Source organism: Diachasmimorpha longicaudata, chromosome 12, assembly GCF_034640455.1.
Source record: "Diachasmimorpha longicaudata isolate KC_UGA_2023 chromosome 12, iyDiaLong2, whole genome shotgun sequence".
In the NCBI taxonomy this organism is placed as follows: domain Eukaryota; kingdom Metazoa; phylum Arthropoda; class Insecta; order Hymenoptera; family Braconidae; genus Diachasmimorpha; species Diachasmimorpha longicaudata.
In genome coordinates this window covers 648,208-672,233 of record NC_087236.1, presented here as the reverse complement: position 1 = coordinate 672,233, position 24,026 = coordinate 648,208, and the positions used below count along the sequence as shown (strand labels likewise).

The window sequence follows — 24,026 nt, the reverse complement described above, 5'->3', positions numbered from 1 at the left end:
CACTAAATAGATAAGAGATATGTTGTCCTTTAATACCTTTCATTGGTTACTGGATCAATTTCCGTCGTTACTGTTTCGACGTAAGATGGCTCACTTTGCTGCATAAAGTCAGATTCTGCGTAACACAAGAAGATGACAATACAGTTTAACGATTAACAACATGTTATCTCCTACAACTTATTACGTAATATTTATGTTAATTTCGCCCATTCTAAGTATACTGATCGCTTGCACAAAGGCAAATATATTACCAACTTTCAGATATAAAAAGCATAAAAGCAAAAAGTTATACAAAATCAAATGAATTACATCTGATAGAACTTTTTGTTTTTAATCCTTTGCTCAATGTTTTTTTCTCAATTTGTACATCATGCCCAAACCAGGGAAAAAGACTAGACATATAAAAAAAATAAATGACAACAGTACTATTTATGAATTCTGGCAAGACGTAAAATTATTATGCATTTCGTTTTCATTTCTATAAAGAATTGTACTTCTCAATCGTCTCCATAATCAATTGTTATAGTAAAAAAAATTGTCTTTGTGACAATATAATGCCATTAAATGTAGTTTAACAACTCGTGCTGGACTTGATAATTCGTGTAAAGCGCGAAAAAAGCGATGTTTTACATAAAATAAACATGATATCTGTCTCAACGTTAAAAAATTTCATTCATCTGAGTATTGCCAAAGTACTCCATCAAGTACACAATCACTTGAATGTGTTTTCACGATTGTTCTCCTCAGCAGCAGATAATTCTACACTGCTATTAGTATTGTTAGACGAATTACTAATCGTTGTCACTGTCATTTCGTCGTAAAAGCTTCATTATACTGACGTCCACATGACGAATAAACTAATATTCATCATCATCCTCTTGATTAAGAGGCGGACGGATATGGTTAGTGATAGTTAATTATTACTAACTAGAAGATCGTGTACCTTAAATAAAACTTATCACTAATTACTACTAGACGTCAATATTCGTCTAACAATTCTAACTCAATTTTATCCATTACTTATCGAAAGTGTGACGGTTGGTCCCTCTACTCTTTAGCTTTATCTTGAAATATAATTAATTTGTCAGAGGAGCTATAAAAGAACCAAGAGTAACTATTGTAAGTTTCATATGTATAAAGTAATTATAAATAAAGGACAAGGACAGTAAAAATATCAGAAAACAGAATAGAATAAAATAATATCAAACAGAATAATCATATTTCATGTTTGTCATTATCACTAACGTGCAACACTACTACTCATAATCAAAATATTAAATATTTTATTGTTATAAAAGCTTACTAGAGTGCACATTGTACTACGTAAATGCAACATGCATTATTGAGCGCTTCAATACTCACAATATACTTGTCTTTAATAAAATCATGCAAGATACTGAAAAAATTGGAAAAAAGCTTGTAAACAATGTCCAATTACTATCTGTACTGAGTTATAACATACTATTACCATCCAGAAATTGAACGGTTCGCCTTTACCTAAATTAACAGCTCATGTCGCTTCAGTTTTTACGTACAAGGACGAAATTTGGAGAAATAATTTAGTAGTGAAGTGGTAAAGAGAGATAACTCCAGACCACATTTGAGGCCTTTCATGCTAAATGAGCGCGGAGGTGATGCTCATTCTGCTGGAAATTTATTTCGATTTATATTATAATTAGGGGCCTAGAAAAAGTATCTCTCAATTTCTTTCTGTTCGACGATTTTTATTTCTTCATTTTTCCATTTTTCTTCAATTTTTAAAACTCGCGATTTATTCAATCCAATTTTATGTTTTGAATTCAATATCTAGACACTCAGAATAGAAAAAAAGAAATAGATGGAATTTTCCAAATTTTGTCATCTTTAATTTCTTTCATCTTTTTTTCAATAAGTGATATAATAAAAAACAGATTTTGAGTGATCATGGAAATTCGGATCACCTTGGATCTACATTCTTTTTGATTTTTTACTCGGGAACACATGAAAATTTAATTAAGACGCACTAAATTAACTTTGATTATGTAGCAAAAATATGCAATTCATGTAAATCTATCTCGCTATATTATAAAAATTTTAGTCCACATCCACATTGAATTCGCACTAAATAGTTTCAACAATTTTAAATGGAAATTAATATTCCGAGAAAAATATATGACAAGTTCGTCTGGAGGTGAAAAAATGGAAAATTTTGACGTGCTAGAAATAACAATTTGATAAATGAAACCAAAATTATTGTTAAAAATACATTTTTGAAAATAATGAAAAAATCATATCTTCGAATTGATCGTCCGAAAAAATCTGAAAAAATTGAGAGATTATTTGTATAGACGCCTATCGTAGAAAATATAGAGATAAACTTTCAAAGCGTTGAGGGTCAGTGGTTGACTGATTTGACACAGAATAGCTCATTTGCAAATATCATCGTTAGATAAAGACTTAGAAAGAATTATCAAAGACCATTTCATCAGAATAATGTATAAGCTAGAGTAAGATTTCTCAATAATAATTTAAATTCTGCTAAGTTTGGAAATATTAGTAAAATTGTCTGCATGACATTCATCGAGTTGTCTTCTATCATTTCACTACAGGATTTAAAGAAAAAATAATAATTATAATGAAAGAAAAGAGAAAAAATGGTGTCGATCGTACCCATCCTGTCTCGAATGGTGACTAGAGAGAATGTGGAGTACACGAGGTTCCAGGGCTAAACAAAGTGCAACTACTCCGACTAACACCGCAGATGCCACACTCAGCCAACAAATGTTTCTCGAACTACCACTAGTCATCCTGTTAGACTTGCATGGGGTCCCTATTGGGCAGCTTTTCATTTCCGAATCCATCAATGAAATCGAACTCTGCTCGGCTATTGCCACGTAACAAATTATATCCTCTAATAACTTTAATGTTGCTCGAGAAAAGGCAAAATTCCATCATTTCCCACAAACCCGTAGCAAACTGGATGTAACATCTAATGGAATTAGTGCGGAGGGAAAGACCCCGGAAGTGGGTTTGCAGGGCGCAGATGTATGAAAAGGAACGAATCAGTAATGAATTTCAAACACAAATCAGTCAGTAGCAAAGTGGTAAACTGAGATGATTCACTTTTTACTATTCGATAAATATCTTGCAAAAGTGCATCGCTTCAAATACTTTTCCCGTTTTGCTACTGAATTTATTGCGAACAATCTTAGAATCCAGATTATATCATTTCATATGTAACATTTTGCGAGTTTTTCCCTCGCTTTATAACAAAAATATTATGTGAAATGATCTATGACTTTCAGATTCGAAGATATTTATTAAAATTTATTCGAGTTAGCTATCATCTCTCCGGTGACCTGATGATGACCGTCAGTGAATACCAAAGATGACTACGTCATTATGAGTGACTGTAACCAAGCGACTAAGCCCGTAGAATTCGGAATTCAATTCTAACTTCGATTTGAATTTTTACCACAGAGAAGGAAAGACACCTGAAAAGGATGAAACACCTCTCCACAACCTGAATATTCCCTAAGAAGTAAAAAAAAGAGGAAGCGGAACTTTAAAATTTCCAACAAGCTCAATTTTCCAATTTTTTCGCAGATCAGATACATCGAGAAGTAACAAGATCACATGATTACACAGAATGCCCAAAGCAGCAAGAGATTGATAACAGGAGAATTATGTAATACGATTAAAATTAATGAATTGAGGTGAGTGGGGGAGAATGAAAATAGCAGATAATCACGAACACAGAAAGCTGATCTCCTTTTGCAAGAGACAAGGAGGGATACAAGGATATGATGATGAAGGAAGTGAAGGATTCATTGGAGTTGGAGTTCATTTTAGCAGGACATTTACATCGCTTACTTAGAATTGGTTAGAGGTGATTGCGGTACCTTGGTCGTCTTCTAGAGGTGATAGTTCAGCACCTTCATGGAGAGCAACATCCGATCCACTTGAGCTGCCAGGAGTTCGTCTTTTGCTCAGCGATTGTCTCCGGGCTCGTGGTGAGCCCTCACTGTCACAGTCACTTGCTAATTCGTGACGTGAATCGCCGTTCTTAGTGAAGGCCATATCACCGGAGCCTGGTGATGTGTCTAATGAACATTGAATCTGATCCCAATTGTCCCTCTCATGGGATTGCGATGAAGATTCCCAGGAGCTCTTTGTGCTAATCGATCTCACAATTTCTTTAGCACTTGTGCAGGCTCCATTGTCCTCTTTCGATGTTGACTTTGGTATTCTATCGGTTATTATCATTCTGGTGTTGGTTTCTGTTACATTAGCTGGAGAATCTGAGAAATTCCTCGATTCAATAAACTTATCCATGTCAGCTTGGCTCAATGATCCTGAGTTTTGGGAAATAATTGATGTCACTGTTCTCCTGACAACCGATGTCTCTCCATTGTCATCTTCCATCATTTCTGTTATAATGGATTGTCTAGTGACTATCGTTGTATCGCTATCCTCTGCATGTGACATCATTACGACACCATTATCCTTATCCTTTCTTTTTTCGTCCTTTGTTTTGATGGGTATCTTACTCCTCTGACTCGACTCCTCGATCGTAATATCTAATGGAACGGATGCATGAGGTTTTGGCGATGAGCTCGAGACCTGGGGAATCTTAGACCTTGGACTCTGGGACTTTGGATGATGTTTATCGACTTCGAGAGCAAGACACAAATCTTTTTTCAGTGAAGATGACTTGATGGAGTGACGTGGGTCGGGAACGGATTGCTTTGTTGGAGCAGAAGTAACATGCCTCTCTACAGCCCCATCAATCTCAGCCGAATCATGCCCTGACCCATCCAAAAGGACACGGACAAGAACAGGAACAAGGGCATAAAGCACATTGATACACACTAAATAAATCTCAAGTTTCTAGCCCAGCTGTAATTATTAGTTGTTGACATATTTTTCTTTTTTAGTTTTATTTTTATGGGAGGTTTTTTGGTAATTGGTGAGACCATTCAGTTTTTTTTGTTAGGGAAACTATGTTAAGATCCATTGACTATGTGACAGTTAGATTTTCAAACTGATATTAATATGGCATTGATTAATGTGTTGGGGTGTACACACAATAATCAGTCGGTAGCTTCATCAGAGTTGAAAAGCAAATTTCTTATCAATTACGAGAGTTGTCTCTTTGTACGAATATTCAAAGCTTTTATTGTTAGACAGACGTCACAGGCATTTCATAGTGATGAAGACATGGACTATTTCAACTCTGATAATCCCGACCCGATGATTGATGTATACATGAAGAAGTGACGTGTATCAATCATTTGAATGCTCTCCACCGAGGCATTTATATCATCTGCACAGTCTCTAGATTAGTCATAGAATTTCATGACCGAGAGGATCTTCTGATATCATTGGCTTCCTGATGAATACCGCGTTTGGTTTCAGCGGAGCAGGCACTCTTGGATTTCGAGGCTTTCCTGACTACAAAATTGACTTTGCCATATTTTATATGTTCAGATATAGAAAATAATTAGCAATTTATTCGCTGTGGGGTTTCCCAAAATACATCTGGCGACCAGAAAGGGTCAGGATGGGAGCAAGACGAGGAAGCTATATTGCCCTCGGGTTGAGTGTAAACAATAGAGTAAAGTTACACCAAATATTTGAATGACAATTTTGCATGAAGTGTTTATTCTTTTCTACCCTATACCTAAAAGTCGTCAGATACTACCCAGTGATAGGTATCTCATCACCCCTGGGAACACCAAGAGTGTATATCTGAATCAAGGCCAATCAATGGGAATTCAAATATGATCATATTAAGTAATTTATCCTGGCAATTCAAGAGCTAATGATTAGCGGAATAATTGAATCTCAGTTCATTAATCCATCACACAGACCTAGAGTCGAATAAATCGAAACTGAAACCTACTGGACACAGAATAAATTTATCAGAGGGTGACTGGTATGGGTAATTAATATTAAAACTGTGCGATTCCAATCATTCTCGCTAAGCTACGGGGGACCACAAAAATTCACGCTCAAATTGATCATCAACACCACCCAACCTCTTTTAGATACTAAATAATTCTAACAGAATTGGATTTAGAGAGACAAAATTTCAGTTTAGACTCAACTGGGCAAATATCAAAACGGGCTGGAGATATATAAAAATGCTAACGCAATCAGCGACAACCAAAGAGGCAAAGATATCGTATAAACCCGATTTAGAAAACTGGGTAAATATGAATATCGACTCCCTGACCTTGAAATTTTGATGAATTTTCGAAGGGAAAAAAATTTAAATATTTCTAGTGGGAGTCGAACCCACATCTCCAGGAATCAGATCTGTTACTCTGCTAACTGAGCTACTGGTGATCTTCGTCATCTCCGATGAAGTTATCACTCTTTCTAACTCAAAAGCTGCCTACCCTTCATTAGGCATTTTAATATAAATTTGTTAGTGAGATGGCATTAGCTAAAATTTACTGAAAAGTGTTTCCCCATCGCAGCTGATTAATTAATAATAGTTGAATAGCCCTCTCCCTTCACGCAAGTTCCACCGCCGAAGAAGATCATATCACCACGAAACTCACACCGGTAAAGATGCAAACTGATATATTTGCAACACATCATTCATCCGGAGGCTAATGATATCATTATTCATCACCACGAAAGCCTCTAAATTAAAGGTAGAATTTGGCCATGTTGACAATAGTTGAGAATACTTGTTGTGCTTCATCAATTGATATAAGGTCATTCAGTGGAGGGCATTCGTGAATTATTAGTTGGTGTAGTAAGCCAGCATGTGCTAACTATGTAAGATAAAGCTAAATATCACTGAGGGTACCAAAAAATTGATGAGTTCCTAAATTGCTCATCCCATTATCCCTGATCGGTAATTGGTCTCGTTGAATATATTAATTATTCTAATATTCTCTTTCTTGCCCTTAAATATTATATAGAAACATTACCTGATCTTTCCAGTTCATAGGCTTGATCCGCTAAGGTTTGGGCACGTTTAGCAGCTTCCTCGGTTACATCTGTAAAGACCCAGCAAAAATAGTTGTAAGTTTGACATGTTATTTATTGATTAACATTTAAAGCAGTGAATTTAGAACGATAGTGATTAGGATGATGGTGATGATGTTCCCTGGCATATTTTGGTTCACATGCTTCGCTAGACCATGGGCTTTCCTGTTAATCAAATGACAGAGAATTACTGCCGGTAATAATAAAAAATGTGAATATCATTTATTAATTTCACTTCCGAACGTTCTTTGAAGGTGGATCATTTTGTTGCTATGAAAAATATAAAATTTGTGGAATTAAGAGTTTTTCATTATTGCAAATATTTGTGGACTGTAGACACCACTGGTGGGGAGAAAATAAAAAAAGCAAAATGATAAAGCTCAGTAAAAACGAAACAAGATGGTAAAAAATCAATAATTAACTGAAAGCATGCATTCAATGTTGAAAAAGTATTAGATCACGTTTGTTGGAAAACCAATTGTCTATGTTACAATATAGCAAATAAATAACTCCTTTTGAGTTTGTGGATATTGTTCGTGATAACTTAGGCAACTTTAAATGATTATACATTTTGATGAAGCTATACGAAAAGGGGGCCTAGGGGTCAAACTATTAATACAAAATGGAGTCATCATAATCCACACTATGTGGACGAGCTTGTCATTCAAATGGTTTCCATTCGGGGGGTACACCATTGAGGAGTTCAGGTGCTTCGGTAAATTCCTCGGTTAAAACTGGGTTCCACGCATTTAAGTTTTATGGATAAATAAACATTATTGGATTAATGACGTTGTGGTGCATGATATCTGGCATTTGTTTAAATCGTTTCCTCCGTTAATAGGCTTCACTGGAGGGAAAATAAAATAATTACCATTAAATTAAATAAAAATGGGTTAAAAAAAAAGGATATTAAAAGCATTAAAAATAATCTTAATGGAAAATTATACATGTTACACACAGCTGGTATGTAATATATATGTATAACACAATCAATCATTGTTTGCAGATACCTTTAATTCTACTGTCACCGAGCTCGTCGGGGCTGGGTGGCGGGGTCGACATTGTCGTCCTCATAGACGACTTTGTTACTATTGTCGTGACGGTTTTCCGTGCATGAGGCTCAAGGTGCCCTACACCCTTCACCCTACTACTATCGTCTAACTCTCGTTCCAGTGATTTTTCAGTTCTTGCTACCCTAACTTCTCTACCAAAATCTTGAGTTGCATTTAATTTTTCTGGAATGCCTGAAACTGTTTTTGTTACTGTACTCGTTTCCCTAATTCTACCCTCAAGTGGACCGAACGATTGTAAGGTAACCTCTGCGTCCTCTGCTATATCACTTTTTTTGTCTGTTTTATGTTGCGGGGAAGATACGTCATAACTATCAGATACGTGAGCGAATTCCTCCTTTGTCTCCTCCCAGAATTTTTCAGTTGCCTTTTTCGTACCCTTCACCATACTCGAAATTACACTCTTTGATTTACATTTTGAAGTTTTTTCTTCTCGGGGGGACTCACTTTCCGCGGATGGAGCTGGCATTCTGTCGTCTATTTGCAGTGCAGTGTCACGAGAGTCTTCTAAAAAGGCCAGTGTCGCGGCATAAGGATCTTGTGCTGTTGGTTGGCTTGACCATGAAATGTCTTGGATGGTTTGAACGACAGGTTTGTATTCGCAAGATACTTTCGTTTCCAGTTCCTTTTCTTTCTTCTTCAAATTTGCCAATGCCTCATCTTTTGTACCTTCAACTTGTTTTCTAGTTTTCTTGACTTCTTCCTGGAGTTGTTTAACGTCTTCTTGGGTTGATTGCTTGCTTTCATCCCAGACCTCCTTAATATCATCGGATACATCGTCTACGGTGTGTTTCGCACCCTTAATAATTCCGGAAAAGAACTTTGAACTTTTCTCTTTGGTTTTCTTGGCATCTTGCGCGAGCTGATCGTTTGCAGTTTCTACAGAGTCCACGACGGCCTTGCTCTTGTCAACAATTTCCTTTTCTGTGGTTTTTAGACCTTCTGTTACTTCATGTGTCGTTTTGTCAAGAGCAGATTTCGCAGAATCTGCTATTGCGTCAGTGGTATCAATGACGGCCTTACCAACGGTTCCGTGTTTATCGTGATCATCTTTATCATGCCTCTCACGTCTTAAAATACCGAAAATTGGACCAGTTTTTGCCTTTGGTTTTTCAGTTTTTGTTTGTTCCTCATCTTCATGGTCCTTGAAATCGAGACGTCCATCTTTAGCCATGTGAATATATCGTCCAGGCTCGTCGAGCTCATGTTGGACATCCTCGTTAATTTGATTTTTAGCGTGCTCCGTTTCTTCTTCAGCTTCTTCCTTCGTCTCATCCCAGAACTCTTTAACATCATCTGTAACTTCTTCTAAGGCGTGTTTAGCACCTTTTACAATACCAGAAAAGAAACCTTCACTTTTCTCTTTCGACACTTTAGCCTTGTTGTCGATTTCTTGGTAAGCAGCACCAGCAGAGTGAGTTGCTGATTGAACTGTCTCATCAATTTTCTTTTTTCCTGCTGCCGTAGTCGTGTCTGCTTTAGTAATCACAGCGTCCTTTGTATCATGAAGGTCATTGATGATTTGGCCAGAGACTTTGGAAGTTTCTTTAGTTACTTTTTCATGAACTTTGTGAGTTTTATCTTTCACGTCCTCAATATTCCGGTCAATTTTACCTTGAATCTTTGGTGAACCATCACCAATATCTTCTGCAACTCCCACAGCTGCATTTGAAAGGTCATGACCTGTTTCTGATAATTTTTGGGTAGTTTTCTCCTTTTCAGATTGAATATTCGCCGCAATGTTATCGCATGCTTCGATTACTGCTTTCGTTGCTGCCTGTTTTTCCGCCTCAAATTCTTTCTTGCTCTTGTCGATGAATTCCTGGCTCTCATGAGCCATTTCATCAGTTGCTTGCTTTCCACTTTTGAAAATACCAGAGAAGAAACCTTTAGTTTTTTCTTTAGTCTTTTGAGTTTCCGCCTCGATCTGGAGCACCGCAGCTTCGGCCGGATCAGTAACGGTATGTGCAACATCAGATAGTGCCTGTTTAACAGCCTTTGAATCTTCCTTCAGCTCTTTATCCATGGAGTCCTTCACTGCATGAGCTTTATCATCTATCTTCTTGGAGGTATCCTTTACATCTTGAATTGCCTTTCCAGCTGCTCCCGAAATGAATTCCCCAGTTTCTAGAGCTTTCTGATCGACTAAACCCAACTTTTTCTCCAAATCTGTTTTTGCAGTTGCCACTGCATCTTCAGCACGTTGAACTGCTTTGGAAGCTTGGTCATCTACTTTAGTTTTTACAGCATGTATATCAGTCTCTATTTTATGTTTAACGCTCTTCACGGATTCCGCCGAATCTTTCAAAGCTTGTCGAGCGGCTTCTTCTTCTTCTTCAGCTTCTTTTTTAGTTTGAGTTTTGAAGTCATCAATATCTGCTGCAACTTCATCTACTGCATGCTTAGCGCCTTTAAGAATCCCAGAGAAAAACCCTGTGCCCTTTTCTTTAACGCGGCCAACTTCCTCAGCTGCAGACGTTTTCATTGCATCAGCCGATTCTGCTCCTGCTTTGGAGATCTTTGTTGCTTTTTCTTCGGCTAGATGTGCAGCTCGATCAAGTTCCTCAGCCATATTCTTCCTAGCTGTATCCACTTCTTTTTCTAGCTTCCTAGCTGCTTCGCTCGATGCACCTTGGATTGTGGTGGGTATATCAGAAACAGCTTCTCCGGCAGCCGTCGTGGCTTCCTTTACAGCATTTTCACTGGCTGACAAATCCTTTTGTGCTTCAGCCAGAGTAATACCTGTAGCTGCCTCACTCATAGATTTATCAATGGACTTGGCGGCTTCTGTTATATTATCAATACTCTCCTCTGAGGAATTTTTTGCACCTTTGAAGATGCCGGAAAAGAAGCCTTTAGTTTTCTCTTTGGATTTCTTTGCTTTTTTCTCTAGTTTTTCTTTAGCTGAAGAGGCCTGATCCGTTGTTTCTGCGATCTTCTCATCAACGATATGGGCATCATCTTTCATTTCCTGAAGTACGGTGTCTTTGGCATCACTAACTTTTGTGCTGATTTTATGGCCAGTTTCTTTTGTTGTATGTGACACATTACGTGCTGCATCTTTCAATGCATCAGTTCCGCTTGTTACAGCACTTTTCACAGTTTTATGTGCGTCATCTTTCAATTTTTCTGATTTTTCGTGCAATTTTCCCAGTTCATCAGAAACTTTTGTTGTAGATTCGTCTACGGTTTTCTTTGCATCTTTCAGTGCCTCAGCCGCGACCTTTCGAACTTTCTCTTCTTCCTCCTGTGCCTCTTCTTCAGTTTCATGAATGAATTCTTTGACATCGTCAATTACTTCATCAGCTGCGTGCTTAGCACCCTTAAAAATGCCAGAGAAAAAGCCTTTTGTTTTTTCTTGAGCTTTTGTCACCTCCTTTTCAGCTTTATGTTTTGTCTTTTCAGCAGTTTCATCAAGGGTGTGAGCAGTGTCTCGCACTGCATCTGCAATGATTTTCTCATCCTTCTCAAGTTCTTTATTTATTGCTTTCTTCGTGTCTGTTACACCGTCGCCAACTTTTTTAGCCGTCTGGCTGACGGTGTTTGATACGTGCTCTCCAGATTTTGAAAGTACTTCACCAGTGGCTGTAGCGGCATCAACTACAGCATCTTTACCTGCTATGGCAGTACCTACTACATGATCTTTAGCTTTTACTGCGGCGTCAGTCACATCTGCTGTTGTATCAGAGATTTTATCTGCAGCCTTTTGCTCCATTTGTTCGATTTTCTTGCCAGTAACTTTAGCGGCATCAACTACAGCATCTTTACCTGCTACAGCAGTCTCAACTGCATGATCTTTAGCTTTTACTGCAGCATCCGTTACATTTTTTGCTGCGTTTGAGATTTTCTCTGCAGCCTTTTGCTCCATTTGTTCGATTTTCTTACCAGTAACTTTAGCGGCATCAACTGCAGCATCTTTACCTGCTATGGCAGTGCCTACTACATGATCCTTAGCTTTTACTGCGGCATCAGTGACATCCGATGTTGTATCCGAGATTTTCTCTACAGCCTTTTGTTCCATCTTTTCGATTTTCTTACCAGTAACTTTAGCAGCATCAACTACAGCATCTTTTCCAGCTATAGCAGCGCCAACTACATGATCTTTAGTTTTTACTGCGGCATCAGTCACATCTGCTGTTGTATCAGAGATTTTATCTGCAGCCTTTTGCTCCATTTGTTCGATTTTCTGGCCCGTAACTTTAGCGGCATCAACTACAGCATCTTTTCCTGCTACAGCAGTCTCAACTACATGATCTTTAGCTTTTACTGCAGCATCCGTTACATTTGTTGCTGCGTCTGAGATTTTTTCTGCAGCTTTTTGTTCGGTTGTTTCTATCTTCTTTCCAGTTTCATTGATCAATTTTTTTGTTTCTTTGGCAGCTTCATCAGTCGCATGCTGAGCTCCTTTGAAAATTCCAGAGAAGAATCCATGGGTTTTTTCTTTAGCTTTCGCTGCTTTTTTTTCAACTGCATTTTTATTTTCTTGAGCCGACTCGGCGACAGCAGAAGCTACATGTTCCACCTCATCCTTTACACTTTCCGTGTCTTTCTTTAGCTTTTCAGCTACAGCATTTTCTGCTTCTGTTACATTGTCGACAATTTTCTTTGCGGTATCCTTAGTTGCCTTTGACGCTTTTCCGGCAACACTGGACGCTGCATCAGCAGTACTCTTAGCAGTATCAATAACGGCATTCTTACTGGAAACAACGGTGGCAACGCCCTGGTCCTTGACTTCTCGTGCAGTGTCAGCAATGGCTCCAGTAGTATCCGAAATTTTTCCGGCTAATTTCTCTTCCTCGAGTTTAGCTTCTTCTTCGGTTGTATGAATAAATTCTGTTACATCATCAACAACCTCATCAGCCGCATGTTTAGCTCCTTTGAAGATGCCAGAGAAAAAGCCTTCAGTTTTATCTTTCGCTTTCGCTGCTCCTTTCTCAGCTTCCTTTTTGGCATCGTCTGCAGAATCGACAACTGTGTCAGCGATATGTTTTACCCCATCGCTCAAACTTTTAGTCTCTACCTTCACTCCATCACCAATGTCGTTAAGTGTATCTGTAGTTGTCTTTAATGCTTGCTCGGTAGTGCTGGAGATTGTCGCACCAGCAGCCTCGGCTTTGTCAGCAATAGATTGTTTACTCGCATGGACTGTATCGACTACTTCACGTTTTGCTCTGTCAGTAGCGTCAGCGATGCTGGCGGTCGTTTCGGAAATGTGGTGTGATAATTCCTCTTCCTCCTGTTTTGCTTCGTCTTCTGTTTCATGGATAAAGTCCTTGACATCATCAACTACTTCGTCAGCAGCATGTTTAACGCCTTTGAAAAGCCCTGAAAAGAAGCCCTTCGTTTTATCTTTAGCTTTTCCTCCTTCTTTCTCTGCTTTCTCATTAATTTTCTTCGCGGAATCTGTGACGGCCTGGGTGGCATGCTTCGCTCCATCTTTCAAACTTTCAGTTTCTTTTTTCACTTCGTCAGTTATAGCTTGTTTTGTCTCTTTCACATTTTTATTGGCTTTTTCAACGGTGTCCTTGGTTGTCTCCACTGCTTGTTTGGTAGTGCTAGCAATTACATCACCAGTTGTCTTGGCTGTGTCAGTAATAGCATCTTTACCCGCTGCCACAGTGTCAACCAGTTTGTCATGCACATGTCCTGCAGTGTCAGTGATGCTAGTTGTTGTATCAGAAATTTCCTTCGATATTTTCTCTTTTTCTTTGTTTGCTTCATCTTGAGTTTCTTGCATGAAGTCTTTCACATCATCAACGACTTCATCAGCTGCATGTTTGCCACCTTTGAAAATGCCAGAAAAGAAACCCTTCGTTTTTTCTTTTGCCTTGGTTGCCTCCTTTTCAGCTTCACTCTTGATTTCAGCAGCAGCATCATCAACAGTATGAGCGGCATCTCGTACTGTATCCTTTACATTTTCCATTCCAGTTTTTACTTGTTTACTGACAGCTTCCTTCACATCAGCGGTCGTATCGACAACCTTCTTTGCTGCATCTTCAGTGGTTTTTAGGGCATGTTCTGTAGAACTTGAAAGGATATCGGCACCAGTTTTGGTAGCATCAACAGCGGCTTCTTTACCTGTTACAGATATTTCAACAACTTTATCTGCAGCTTTACCTGCAGTTTCAGTAAATGCTGTTGTGGTATCTACAAATTGTTTTGATAGTTTATCCTGATCGTGTTGAAGGCATTTCGTTTCATGCTCGAGGAAATTTTTTGTATCTTCAGTGGCATCATCAGCAGCATGTTTCGCTCCTTTGAAAATGCCAGAAAAGAATCCTTTAGTTTTTTCCTTAGCTTTCAACGCATCTTTTTCAATTTTGTCTGCTTGTTCCTGGACAGTGTCTGCAACTGCGTGAGCATCATCTTTCAAATTTTCCATATCTGTTTTGACTTGTTCACAGACAGCGGTCTTCGCATCTGCTACGCCATCAAAAACTTTTTGTGATGCATCTTGAGTGGTTCTTAATGCATGGTCTGCAGAACTGGAAAGAGCATCGCCAGTAGCACTGGCCATGTGTACCACAGTGTCTTTGCCAGTAGTAGCTTTGTCAATCAGTTCATTTTTAACTTTATTTACAGCATCAGTTACAGTTGCTGCGGTATCCGGAACTTGTGACAATTTTTCCGTATGTTGTTCAATGTCTTTCTTCATTTCGGACACGCTCTGCTTGACTTCTGAAGATCGTTCTGGAATTTTGTCTTTCTCTTGTTTTATCAATTTCTCTCCAGTTTCTTTAATGATATTTTTCGTGTCGTCGGTTACTTCTTCAGCGGCATGTTTGGAACCCTTGAAAATCCCTGAAAAGAATCCCTTGGTTTTATCTTTAGCCTTTCTCGCTTCTTTCTCTATTTTCTCTTCACTTTCTTTGACAGATTCAGCGACTGCATGACCAGCATCTTTCATTCCATCCTGGATATTCTCTACTGTTTCAGTTACTTTACGAGCTGCAGTATCTTTCGTCTCACTAACACTATCGGAAATTTTCTTAGCTGTGTCTTTAGATTTTTTTGATGTTTGTTCTGCAGCAGTTGAAACTGCATCACCTACTCTTTTAGTTCCAGCAACAACTGCATCTTTGCTCGCAACAGCTGTATCTACAAGTTTATCTTTTGCTTCCACTGCTGTATTTGAAACTACTTCACCTGTCGCTTTAGCTCCATCAATGACAGTATCTTTGCCAGCGACCGCGGTATCTATGAGTTTGTCCTTCGCTTTTCCTGCAGTACTCGAGATTGCTGCTCCGGTAGTTTTAACACCATCGACAACAACATCTTTACTTGCAATAGTAGTGTCCACGACTTTATCCTTCGCCTTTTCTGCGACGTCTTTTATCCCTGATGCTGTGTCAGAAATATTTTTTGATAATTTTTCTTCATCTTTTTTCGCTTCTTCTTCTGTTTCATGAATAAATTCTTTCACATCGTCGACGACTTCATCTGCAGCATGTTTCGCTCCTTTGAAGATACCGGAAAAGAAACCTTTGGATTTTCCCTTCGCTTTGGCCACTTCCTTCTCCGCTTTTTGACTCTCTTGTCCGATAGTACCGGCAACATCTTTTTCAGCATCCTCCAAACTTTCTATACCTTTTTTGACTTTTTCTGTCACAGATATTTTTGCGTGCGCTAGATCATCAGCCGTTTTTTCAACTGTGCCATGAATTGCCTGTGAGGCTTGTCCCGTAGTACTAGAAATTACATCACCGGTAGCTTGAACCATGTCAGTAACTGCCTCTTTTCCTGCAACAGCAGTATCAATAACTTGATCTTTAGTCTTTTCAGCAACATCAGCAACATGCGCTTTTACTTCTGAAGCTTTTTTGGTTACCACCTGCTCATCTTTCTGAACTTCTTTTGCAGCCTCACCCATTAAATCTTTTGTGTCTTGAGCGACTTCATCTGCTGAATGTTTTGCTCCTTTGAAGATACCGGAAAAGAAACCTTTAGTTTTTTCTTTAGCTTTGGTGGCGTCCTTTTCTATCTTGTCTGTGGTTGCATCTGCGGTGTCAATAGCAGATTGGGTGACATTGCTCACGTCATCTTTTAATTTATCCATCTCCTTTATTGCCTTTTCGGTCACTGCTGTCTTAGATTCTTCTATCTTTTCGGGAACTTTCTTCAGAGTGTCCTCAACCGCTTTTGATGTTCCTACCGCTGCGCTTTTTAGTGCATCATCAGCCGACTTAGCTGTATCAGAAAGAGCCTCTTTACTTGCAATTGCTGTGTTGACGAGCTTATCATGAGCCTTTTCTCCACCCTCAATAATAGTGGCTTTCTTTTCTGCGATTTGCGCTGATAGTTTGCGATCTTCTTCTTCCATCGCTTTTTCAGTTTCATGAAGGAAATCTTGTGTGTCTTTACTGATTTCATCAGCTGCGTGCTTGCCGCCCTTGAAGATGCCAGTGAAGAAGCTCTTGGTTTTATCTTTAGCTTTTCCAGTTTCCTTTTCAACTTTATCTTTACTTTCTTGGATAGTAGTAACAACTTTATCGCTGTCCTGCTCTATTTGACCTTTCAAGTTCTTTGAGTCTTTGCTAATTTTTCCACTTATGGAATCTTTCGCCTCTGTTGTATCATCGATAATTTTCTTTATCGCGTCGCCAGTTGCCTTCTCTGCATGCTGTGCGGTCCTGGAAGCTGTGTCCACTACGGTTTGGCCAGCATCAATAACCGCATCTTTACCTGCAGTCACAGTTTCAACTGCTCCATCACTAACGGTTTTGGTGGTATCCGAAACATATTTCGATATTTTATGCTGATCTTCTTTTAATTCTTTTCCAGCTTCGTCGGCAAGGTCCTTTGCATCTTCGACAGCTTCGTCCGAGGCATGTTTGACTCCTTTAAAAATTCCTGAGAAGAAACCCTTTGTTTTTTCTTTAGCTTTTGTCGCTTCTTTCTCAATTTTGTCTTGACCTTCATCGGTGGATTTGGAAACAGTGTGAGAAATTTCCTTAACGTCTTCTTTCAACTTGTCTGTTTTCTTCTGGAGGTCAGCAGCAATAGCATCTTTGGTATCTGATATTTCATCAGCCACTTTTTTGCTTGCGTCTTTAGCTGCATTTGATACCTGCTTTGTGGTACTAGAAAGAGTATCGTCACCGGCTTTAGTTAATTGAATGACAGCATCTTTACCGGAATTGATATCATTGACGATGTCATCCTTAATATCCGTTACATTTTTACCGATGGTTTCAGCATTCTGTCGCAGTTGTTCTCTATCTCTGGCAGCTTCATCTTTAGATTTGTCTAGGAACTGTTGTACGTCGTCCGCAGCATTGTCGACTGTATGTTTAGATCCTTTGAAGATGTTAGTGAAAAAACCTTTGCCTTTGTCTTTAGCTTTCTTGGCCTCTTTCTCAATCAGGTCTTTCTCATCTTTAATCACATCGGACATTTCGTCAGCTGCAGTAATTACTTTGTCATGCGCAACCTGTGCATTTCTGTTGATTTCCAATACAGCAGCATCCTTAGTTTTGACAACGTTATCTACTGTCTGCTTCGTAGTGTCCTGAGCTATTTGAGATGTTTCTTCGGCAGCATCAGCAATTTTGGCAGCTCCAATACGGACTTTAGATACACCATCATCATACTTATCCACCGTCTCTTTCACAGCGACTTCAACTGTTTTCTCTGCCTGTTCAATTTCCTTTTGTCCTAGACGCAGTGCAGCATCGACATCATCTTTAACAGCCGTTGCCGCACCAGATATTTTCTCATCAATATAGATTTTCCCATCTTTAATTTCCTTATCAACAGAGTCTTTAGATTTCTTAATATCCGCTTTCGTTACAGTGACTTCGTGATCGACTTTTTCTTTTACATCTTTCACTCCATCTTGAATGGCTGCTTTACCCTTGTCTGCTTCCTTCTTCGCATCATCGATTGTATCTTGGATGCTATCAGTCATTTCGTCGGTGGCGTGCTTACTACCCTTGAAAATACCAAATAGGAAACCCTTGCCTTTATCTTTTGCTTTCTTAGCTTCTTTCTCAACTTTATCAGCTGCTTTTTCGGTCGAATCAACAGCAATTGTTGCTGTCTCAGTGATGTGATCTTGGATGAGTTTCGTGTCTTTCTTGAGTTCACCGTCGATACCACTGATCACTTCTTCTGCTTCTTTAGTGATTGCCTGACTTAAATCAACAGCATCCTTGGACTTGTCAGTAACTTTGTCAGATGCATGAGCCTTAGCTGCCTCGACATCCTGAACTAGTTTGTTCTTCATATCTTCAGCAGTTTTAGCAGACTCTTCAGCTTCTCGCCGCAACTGCTCTTCCTGCTCTTCAGCATCCCTTCGCGTCTCATCCAGGAATTGGTTAACATCTTCGGCAACTTCATCAGCTGCGTCTTTAGCGCCTTTGATGATGCCTGTCAAGAAATCCGAACCCTTATCTTTTCCTTTTTTCACTTCTTTCTCCTTTTTGACGGCTGCAGCCTTTGGACCTGCTGCACCTTTCGAAGTGGTGTCAACTTTACCCTTAGTTAGTTTGATTTCGGTTTTGACTTGTTTGGAAACTGCCTTTTTACCTTGATCAACGTCTCCAACAACTTTCGGAGGAGACTGCCTGATTGGCTTCGTCTTATCCTGGCCATTACTTTTGTCAGATTTAAGCTTTTCTGTAGGACTACTTTTAGACAGCTTTGTTTGCTCTACAGCTGGCTGACTCACTGATTTAACTTTCTCTACAGTAGTATCCTTTGCAGCTTTCGGTACTTCTGGGATACTCTTAGTAACCTTGACTTTTTCGGTAACGGTTTCCTTGGTAGTTTTAGTCTTAGCCGCAACGGTTTTATCAACGTCACTCAATTTTCTTTTTATTGTTTTAGATTCCTCTTTGGGAGGTTGTGCTGCCGCCTTTTTAGTTTGATCAACAGCTTTGCCGTTTTTCGGAGGAGATACCCTGGTAGTTTTAACGGTCGTAGTGGTAGTTTGTATCACTTTTCCTTTGATTCCCTTCAACCCTCCTGGAGCATCTTTTCCCACTACTTTTTCTTTTTTGCCTGCTTCGTCAGCTGATGAATCGGAATCCTTAATGGAAGAGCTTTTCTTCACCTCGGCCTCAGCTTCAGTTTGAGCTCGTTCTTCTTCCTTCTTAGCCTCATCCTGGGTCTCGTCCCAAAATTCTTTAACATCTTCTGAGACTTCATCTACGGCATGCTTAGCACCTTTAATGAGGCCTGAAATGAGACCGGAACCTTTTTCTTTTGATTTTTCTGATACTTTGTCAGTTTTGCGTTTGGCAGGAGTTGGCGACGCTGAGACTTTCTTTGTATCTACTGCGATTTTTCCTTTCTTCACTTCAATCTCTTTTTTGATCGGCTTGGATGTAGATTTCTTAGCCTTATCAATGTCTTTGCTGGTCTTGCTAGCTTTTTCTTTCACTTCAGTTGAGGCAATCATAACGTCTTGTGGGATGTTGTGATCAGTTTTATCGGGCACACTGATGATTTCATCTTTTACAGTTTGAAGATGGATGGTAGTCTCCAAAGGTTCATCAATCTTCTTATCAATTTTAGCTGTAACAGTTTCTCCAGTAGTTATTCCGGCTCCAATTTGGGCAACTGTTTTGGTAGTTTTCTCAAGTTCATGATCAGTTTTTTGTTTCTCTTCTTCAGCCTCTTCTTTCGTCTCTTCCCAGAATTCTTTGACATCGTCAGTAACTTCTTCAACTGCATGTTTAGCACTCTTCAAAATTCCAGACAAGAGACCAGCTTTATCATTTGGTTCTGTTGATTTCTCTCCATCTCCATCACGTTCCGGCGATTCAAGAACCGGAGCAGATGGGTATGGATTTTCTTCCATAATATCTGCTATTTTGCGAGTATCGTCCAAAAGTTTGGAAGTCGCCATCCTCAAATCCTCATCACCACTATCAAATGACACATCAGTTGATGAACTCTTCTCCCTTGACTTACTCCTCTTCCGGATGTTACCTTTGGGACTTTTGAATATTCCGAAAAGACCACTTTTACCTTTGCCATCCTCATCTTTGGATTTTCCATCAAGTGCTTCATCATGAGGCTGTTTGATGTCTACTTTTAGGGGGGATGTAGGTTCATCGGTGACCAGCGTATCCTTTAGAGACTTTCTAGGTTCTTCCCAACTGCCAGTTGTCTCAGCAATTGTTCGGGTATCATTTAGGAATTTTGATGTTGCATGTCTGAGTTCTTCATCACCGCTATCGAAGGAAGGCTCTGTTGAAGTACTTCGATCTCTAGATCGGTTCTTTCTCGATCTCAGTTTCGGACTTTTGAACTTTTCGAAGAAGCTGGTTCCCTTCGATTTGCTTTCGTCAGCTGAATCTGAGAATTCGCCTGATTTTCTTTGTTCGGTTTTTTTCTTCTTATCGGCACGACTGCGCTTTTGATCTGAAGATTGCGATGTATCCTTCGGATCGGCAGGTGATACTGTTACTGTCTCAACTTTTGATATCTTTATATCGTATGAACTGCCTTTTAATTTATCCTTTGGAAGTCCCGATTCGTCCGGAACAGTCGCAACGAATTTTTCAACTTTGATATCGCTTTGTTCATTGAGTTGAGGTTGTTCTTCTAATTCCGATAAAGCTCTATTCGCAGCTTTTCTCGTGTCTTCTAAAAATGCAGCTGTAGTCAACCTGAGTTCTTCATCTCCACTGTCGAAGGAGACGTCTTTAGAGGTATCCTTATCTTTCGATCGACTGCGACGGTTTTTAGTTTTAGGACTCTTGAAAATACTGAAGAAACCACCAGATTTATCCTTGATCTCATCTGCGGCGTCGTCAGCATTAGTTTTTAATTTTCCAGCAGTATGTTGAGTTTCTTTTTCTATTTCATCAACACCGGACTTGATTTTCTCGTCGAGTGACTTCAAGTCAGTATTGAGACTGTTTAAGCGATCATCAATTTGTTTCTTATCGTCACGCAAAGTTTTCTTGATGTCCGTGATGTCATCCAGGACTGACTTTTTAGTCGTTGAAACAACACTGTCGACATCATCGACTGCTGTTTTCACAGATGAGTCAAGCTGATCTTTAGCATCATCCACACCACTTTTCAATTCACTCACAGATTTCTGAATTTCTTGTTCCTGTTTTACTGTGATGTTTTTACCTTCTTTCTTCGCCTTCATAACAGGGGAATCCACTTCGCCATCATGTTTCTTTGATCCCTTGAACAAACCAGAGAAGAAACCGTGTTTTTCTTTATGATCATCAACAATAACTGGTTCTTCTTTTGTCTCTATCTTCTTCTCTGGAGTCTTTTCAGCCTCTGGTGTGATAGCCACACCGTCAATGGGCTTGATTTCCTGCTCTTCCTCAGGATCTTCGATGTCCGGAACAAAAGCCTCGGCACTTCTTCGAGAGTCGTAGAGAAAATCAGCTGTTGACCACTTGGGATCTCGATGTGGCTCTTGTTCAGGAAGTTTTTGAGGACAAATACATATATAAGTCATTGGATCGAAAGGAGGATACTCGAATTGAGGAGAGTCTCGTGTCAGATCAGCAACTTTTCTCGTGTCTTCGAGAAACTCCTTCGTCGCTTTGATGTCTTCATCGCCACTGTCAAACGATATCTCTTTCGAGTCTCGTTTTTTCCCTTTCTTTAGTTTTGGTCCCTTAAATATACCAGAGAAAATGCCACCTTTCTCTTTCTTCTTTCCTTCTTCAGCCTTTGACTCATCTGAAGACACATACACGCCATCATAACCATCAGTTTCTCCTTCTTTCGTTGATTTCATGGGTTTTATATCTTTAACGTCATCGTTCAATTTATTTTTCAGTGTTTTCTCGGCAATTTCCTTGCCGCCTTTCGATGATTTCTGACTTTCACTTGCACTTCGCTCTTTTGCCGACATCTGCACAGGATCAGATTGGATCCTGTCGATGTCCTGGGCCTCTTCCACAGTGCGATCGGCTTCAACGTTTGGGTCAAACGCAGCCATCGGCGCACTTGGCTCATCCATCGATTTTTTGGTTGAAATTGCCGCGTCCTTAAGATCAGAATCGAGGATCACAGTAGTTTCTGTGATAGTGACTTTTTTCTTGGAAGTGTCTTGGGACAGAGCCCCTGGCTCTTTAGTTTCAGGTAAATGCACTTGACCACCCGCCGGTGTCATTGTTTCCTTAACGGTCTTTGTTTCTGACACAACTGTTCTACTTTTGGGATCACCTTTTGTCGTGGTTGTAATCGTAGTAATGATAGTACCGTGCGGGGTATCAATTCTCTTTTTCATAATAAACAACGGCTCAATCGAGTCTTCCCCGCGACCTACACTCTCGTTAGCTATAATTCCCTCAATCTGCCCTACAGCACCTTCTGCCTCTTTACTCGCATCATCATAAACCCCTGACCACCCCTCCTTTGCTAATTTCTCCTTCTCTTTCTCAGCGTCTTGTAAAACACCTGTTAATTAAGTATTATAAAATTTTAAGGTACATCTAGAGAATATTTAAATTACATAATACACAATTTAAGGTTTTTTTTTCTTTTCAGTTTGAAGGCGTTTGCTTTTGTTGCGTTCTAATCAGCTCTTTATTGTCATTTTTTTCCGTTGATTCGATTAGTGAAAGCCGCACTTGCTACTTATGGCTCCAGATATAGTAATTATTCTTTATTAATGCTTCCAGATTGCACATTTATACGATAAGAGCGAGGGTTAACTTTCCGTGTAATTTCATGTGCGTACAGTGTTTGTGCTGTGGAGCAGCCATCCCTTTTTTTTTATTTTTTATTTTTACTAAAAACTATGTCTTTTACTCTAAAAGAAAATTTAAAGGCAGCTCTTCTCTCGATCTTTCTATCACAATCCTAATCATTAAAATCATTCCTAATTGTCATACTGATTGTACTCAGAATTATAATCGCTTGATTAATCAATTCGCTGGTGTACATTATTTGAATTCCATATCATTTCGTACTGCAACTTCAATTAGTGAATCAATAATAGACGCTTGAATATCAAATATTACTCAGCATTACTAGTAATCATCATGCTGTCTGCAAAAAAAAGCCTGAATCACAAATATTAATGTGATTGATTAAAGAAATATTTCCAATTAAGTATCAAACGACAGCTGCTCCGTGTGCCCACACAGTAAATATCATGCAACGCTATGGAAATTTCATTTAATTATTATATTTCTTGCGTTTTACTGTACGAGTGAATATTATGAAACGCTGCTGGAAAATATAAAATTATAATTGTTCAATAAGACAGAACAATATGATGTATTAATAATAAAAGAAAATCAGAAAATCAGAAAATTGGTTTTAAACTACGACCAAGGATTGCGCAATTGCAAAGCAATTAATTGCTCAGTTTTCAATAATTAATATGTCACAAAAAAAGCGAAATCATATGGCGCGCATCGCTTGCCGCTTTGAAAGGATTGATTGCATGATTTCGATTAATAATTAATGGAAGACAATAAAATATAAGATACTGTTTTATTGTTGCGGAGGCTGAGGAAGCCATAATTCACATTGTGATTATTTTTAAGAAATAATAACGCAAAGGTGGCAGAAAATTTTAGAGCCCGTGTAATATTCTGCAAAATTGTATCTCATCTGCACGTGAACACATAAAGTGATAATGTTTTTTTTTTGTGCAGATGCCAACGAAGTTAGTGAATAATAGTCAATGTGAGGAAGGAATGTAGAGAGTAACAAACGGGCAATAAATTAAATCATAGCAAACACGATTTGATCAAGGCAAATCGCTAGTGAATTCAACTGATGATGTGATGATTGCTGCAGGTACTTTCTGCTGTATTTTCGATGATGAAACGATGGGTAGAAATTAGATATTTAAATTTTCTATGAATTTTTCATGCCAAAGGTGATTTTTTATTGAGACTGATATTATTTTACTAGCGAAGTGGTGAAAATTTTGACGATTGATCAGTTTTTCATGAATATCTCGGCATCTAAAGAATATAAGATAACATAGTTTTACGGATCGAATTGAATTCTACAATAAATATAGTTGCA

The 24,026-nt window shown here is 38.9% G+C and overlaps 1 protein-coding gene across 18 annotated transcripts in view; it reads right to left on the bottom strand.

Annotated features, from left to right (window-relative positions):
* The window catches only part of LOC135167869 (ankyrin-3-like), a 119,196-nt gene that overhangs the window by 2,913 nt on the left and 92,257 nt on the right, over nucleotides 1–24,026 (bottom strand). For 11 of the 18 annotated variants that reach the window (XM_064131504.1, XM_064131505.1, XM_064131507.1 and 8 more), the window contains 5 exons: nucleotides 7,995–22,439; nucleotides 6,927–6,995; nucleotides 3,882–4,559; nucleotides 2,650–2,863; nucleotides 37–115 (listed from right to left, as the gene is read on the bottom strand). In XM_064131504.1, coding sequence (XP_063987574.1) covers nucleotides 109–115; nucleotides 2,650–2,863; nucleotides 3,882–4,559; nucleotides 6,927–6,995; nucleotides 7,995–22,439 — 15,413 coding nt within the window. In that variant the 3' untranslated portion in view covers nucleotides 37–108. Of the gene's footprint in view, nucleotides 1–36; nucleotides 116–2,649; nucleotides 2,864–3,852; nucleotides 4,560–6,926; nucleotides 6,996–7,994; nucleotides 22,440–24,026 lie in introns of those variants that run through there. The other 7 variants (XM_064131506.1, XM_064131519.1, XM_064131513.1 and 4 more) reach the window with 7 other exon arrangements.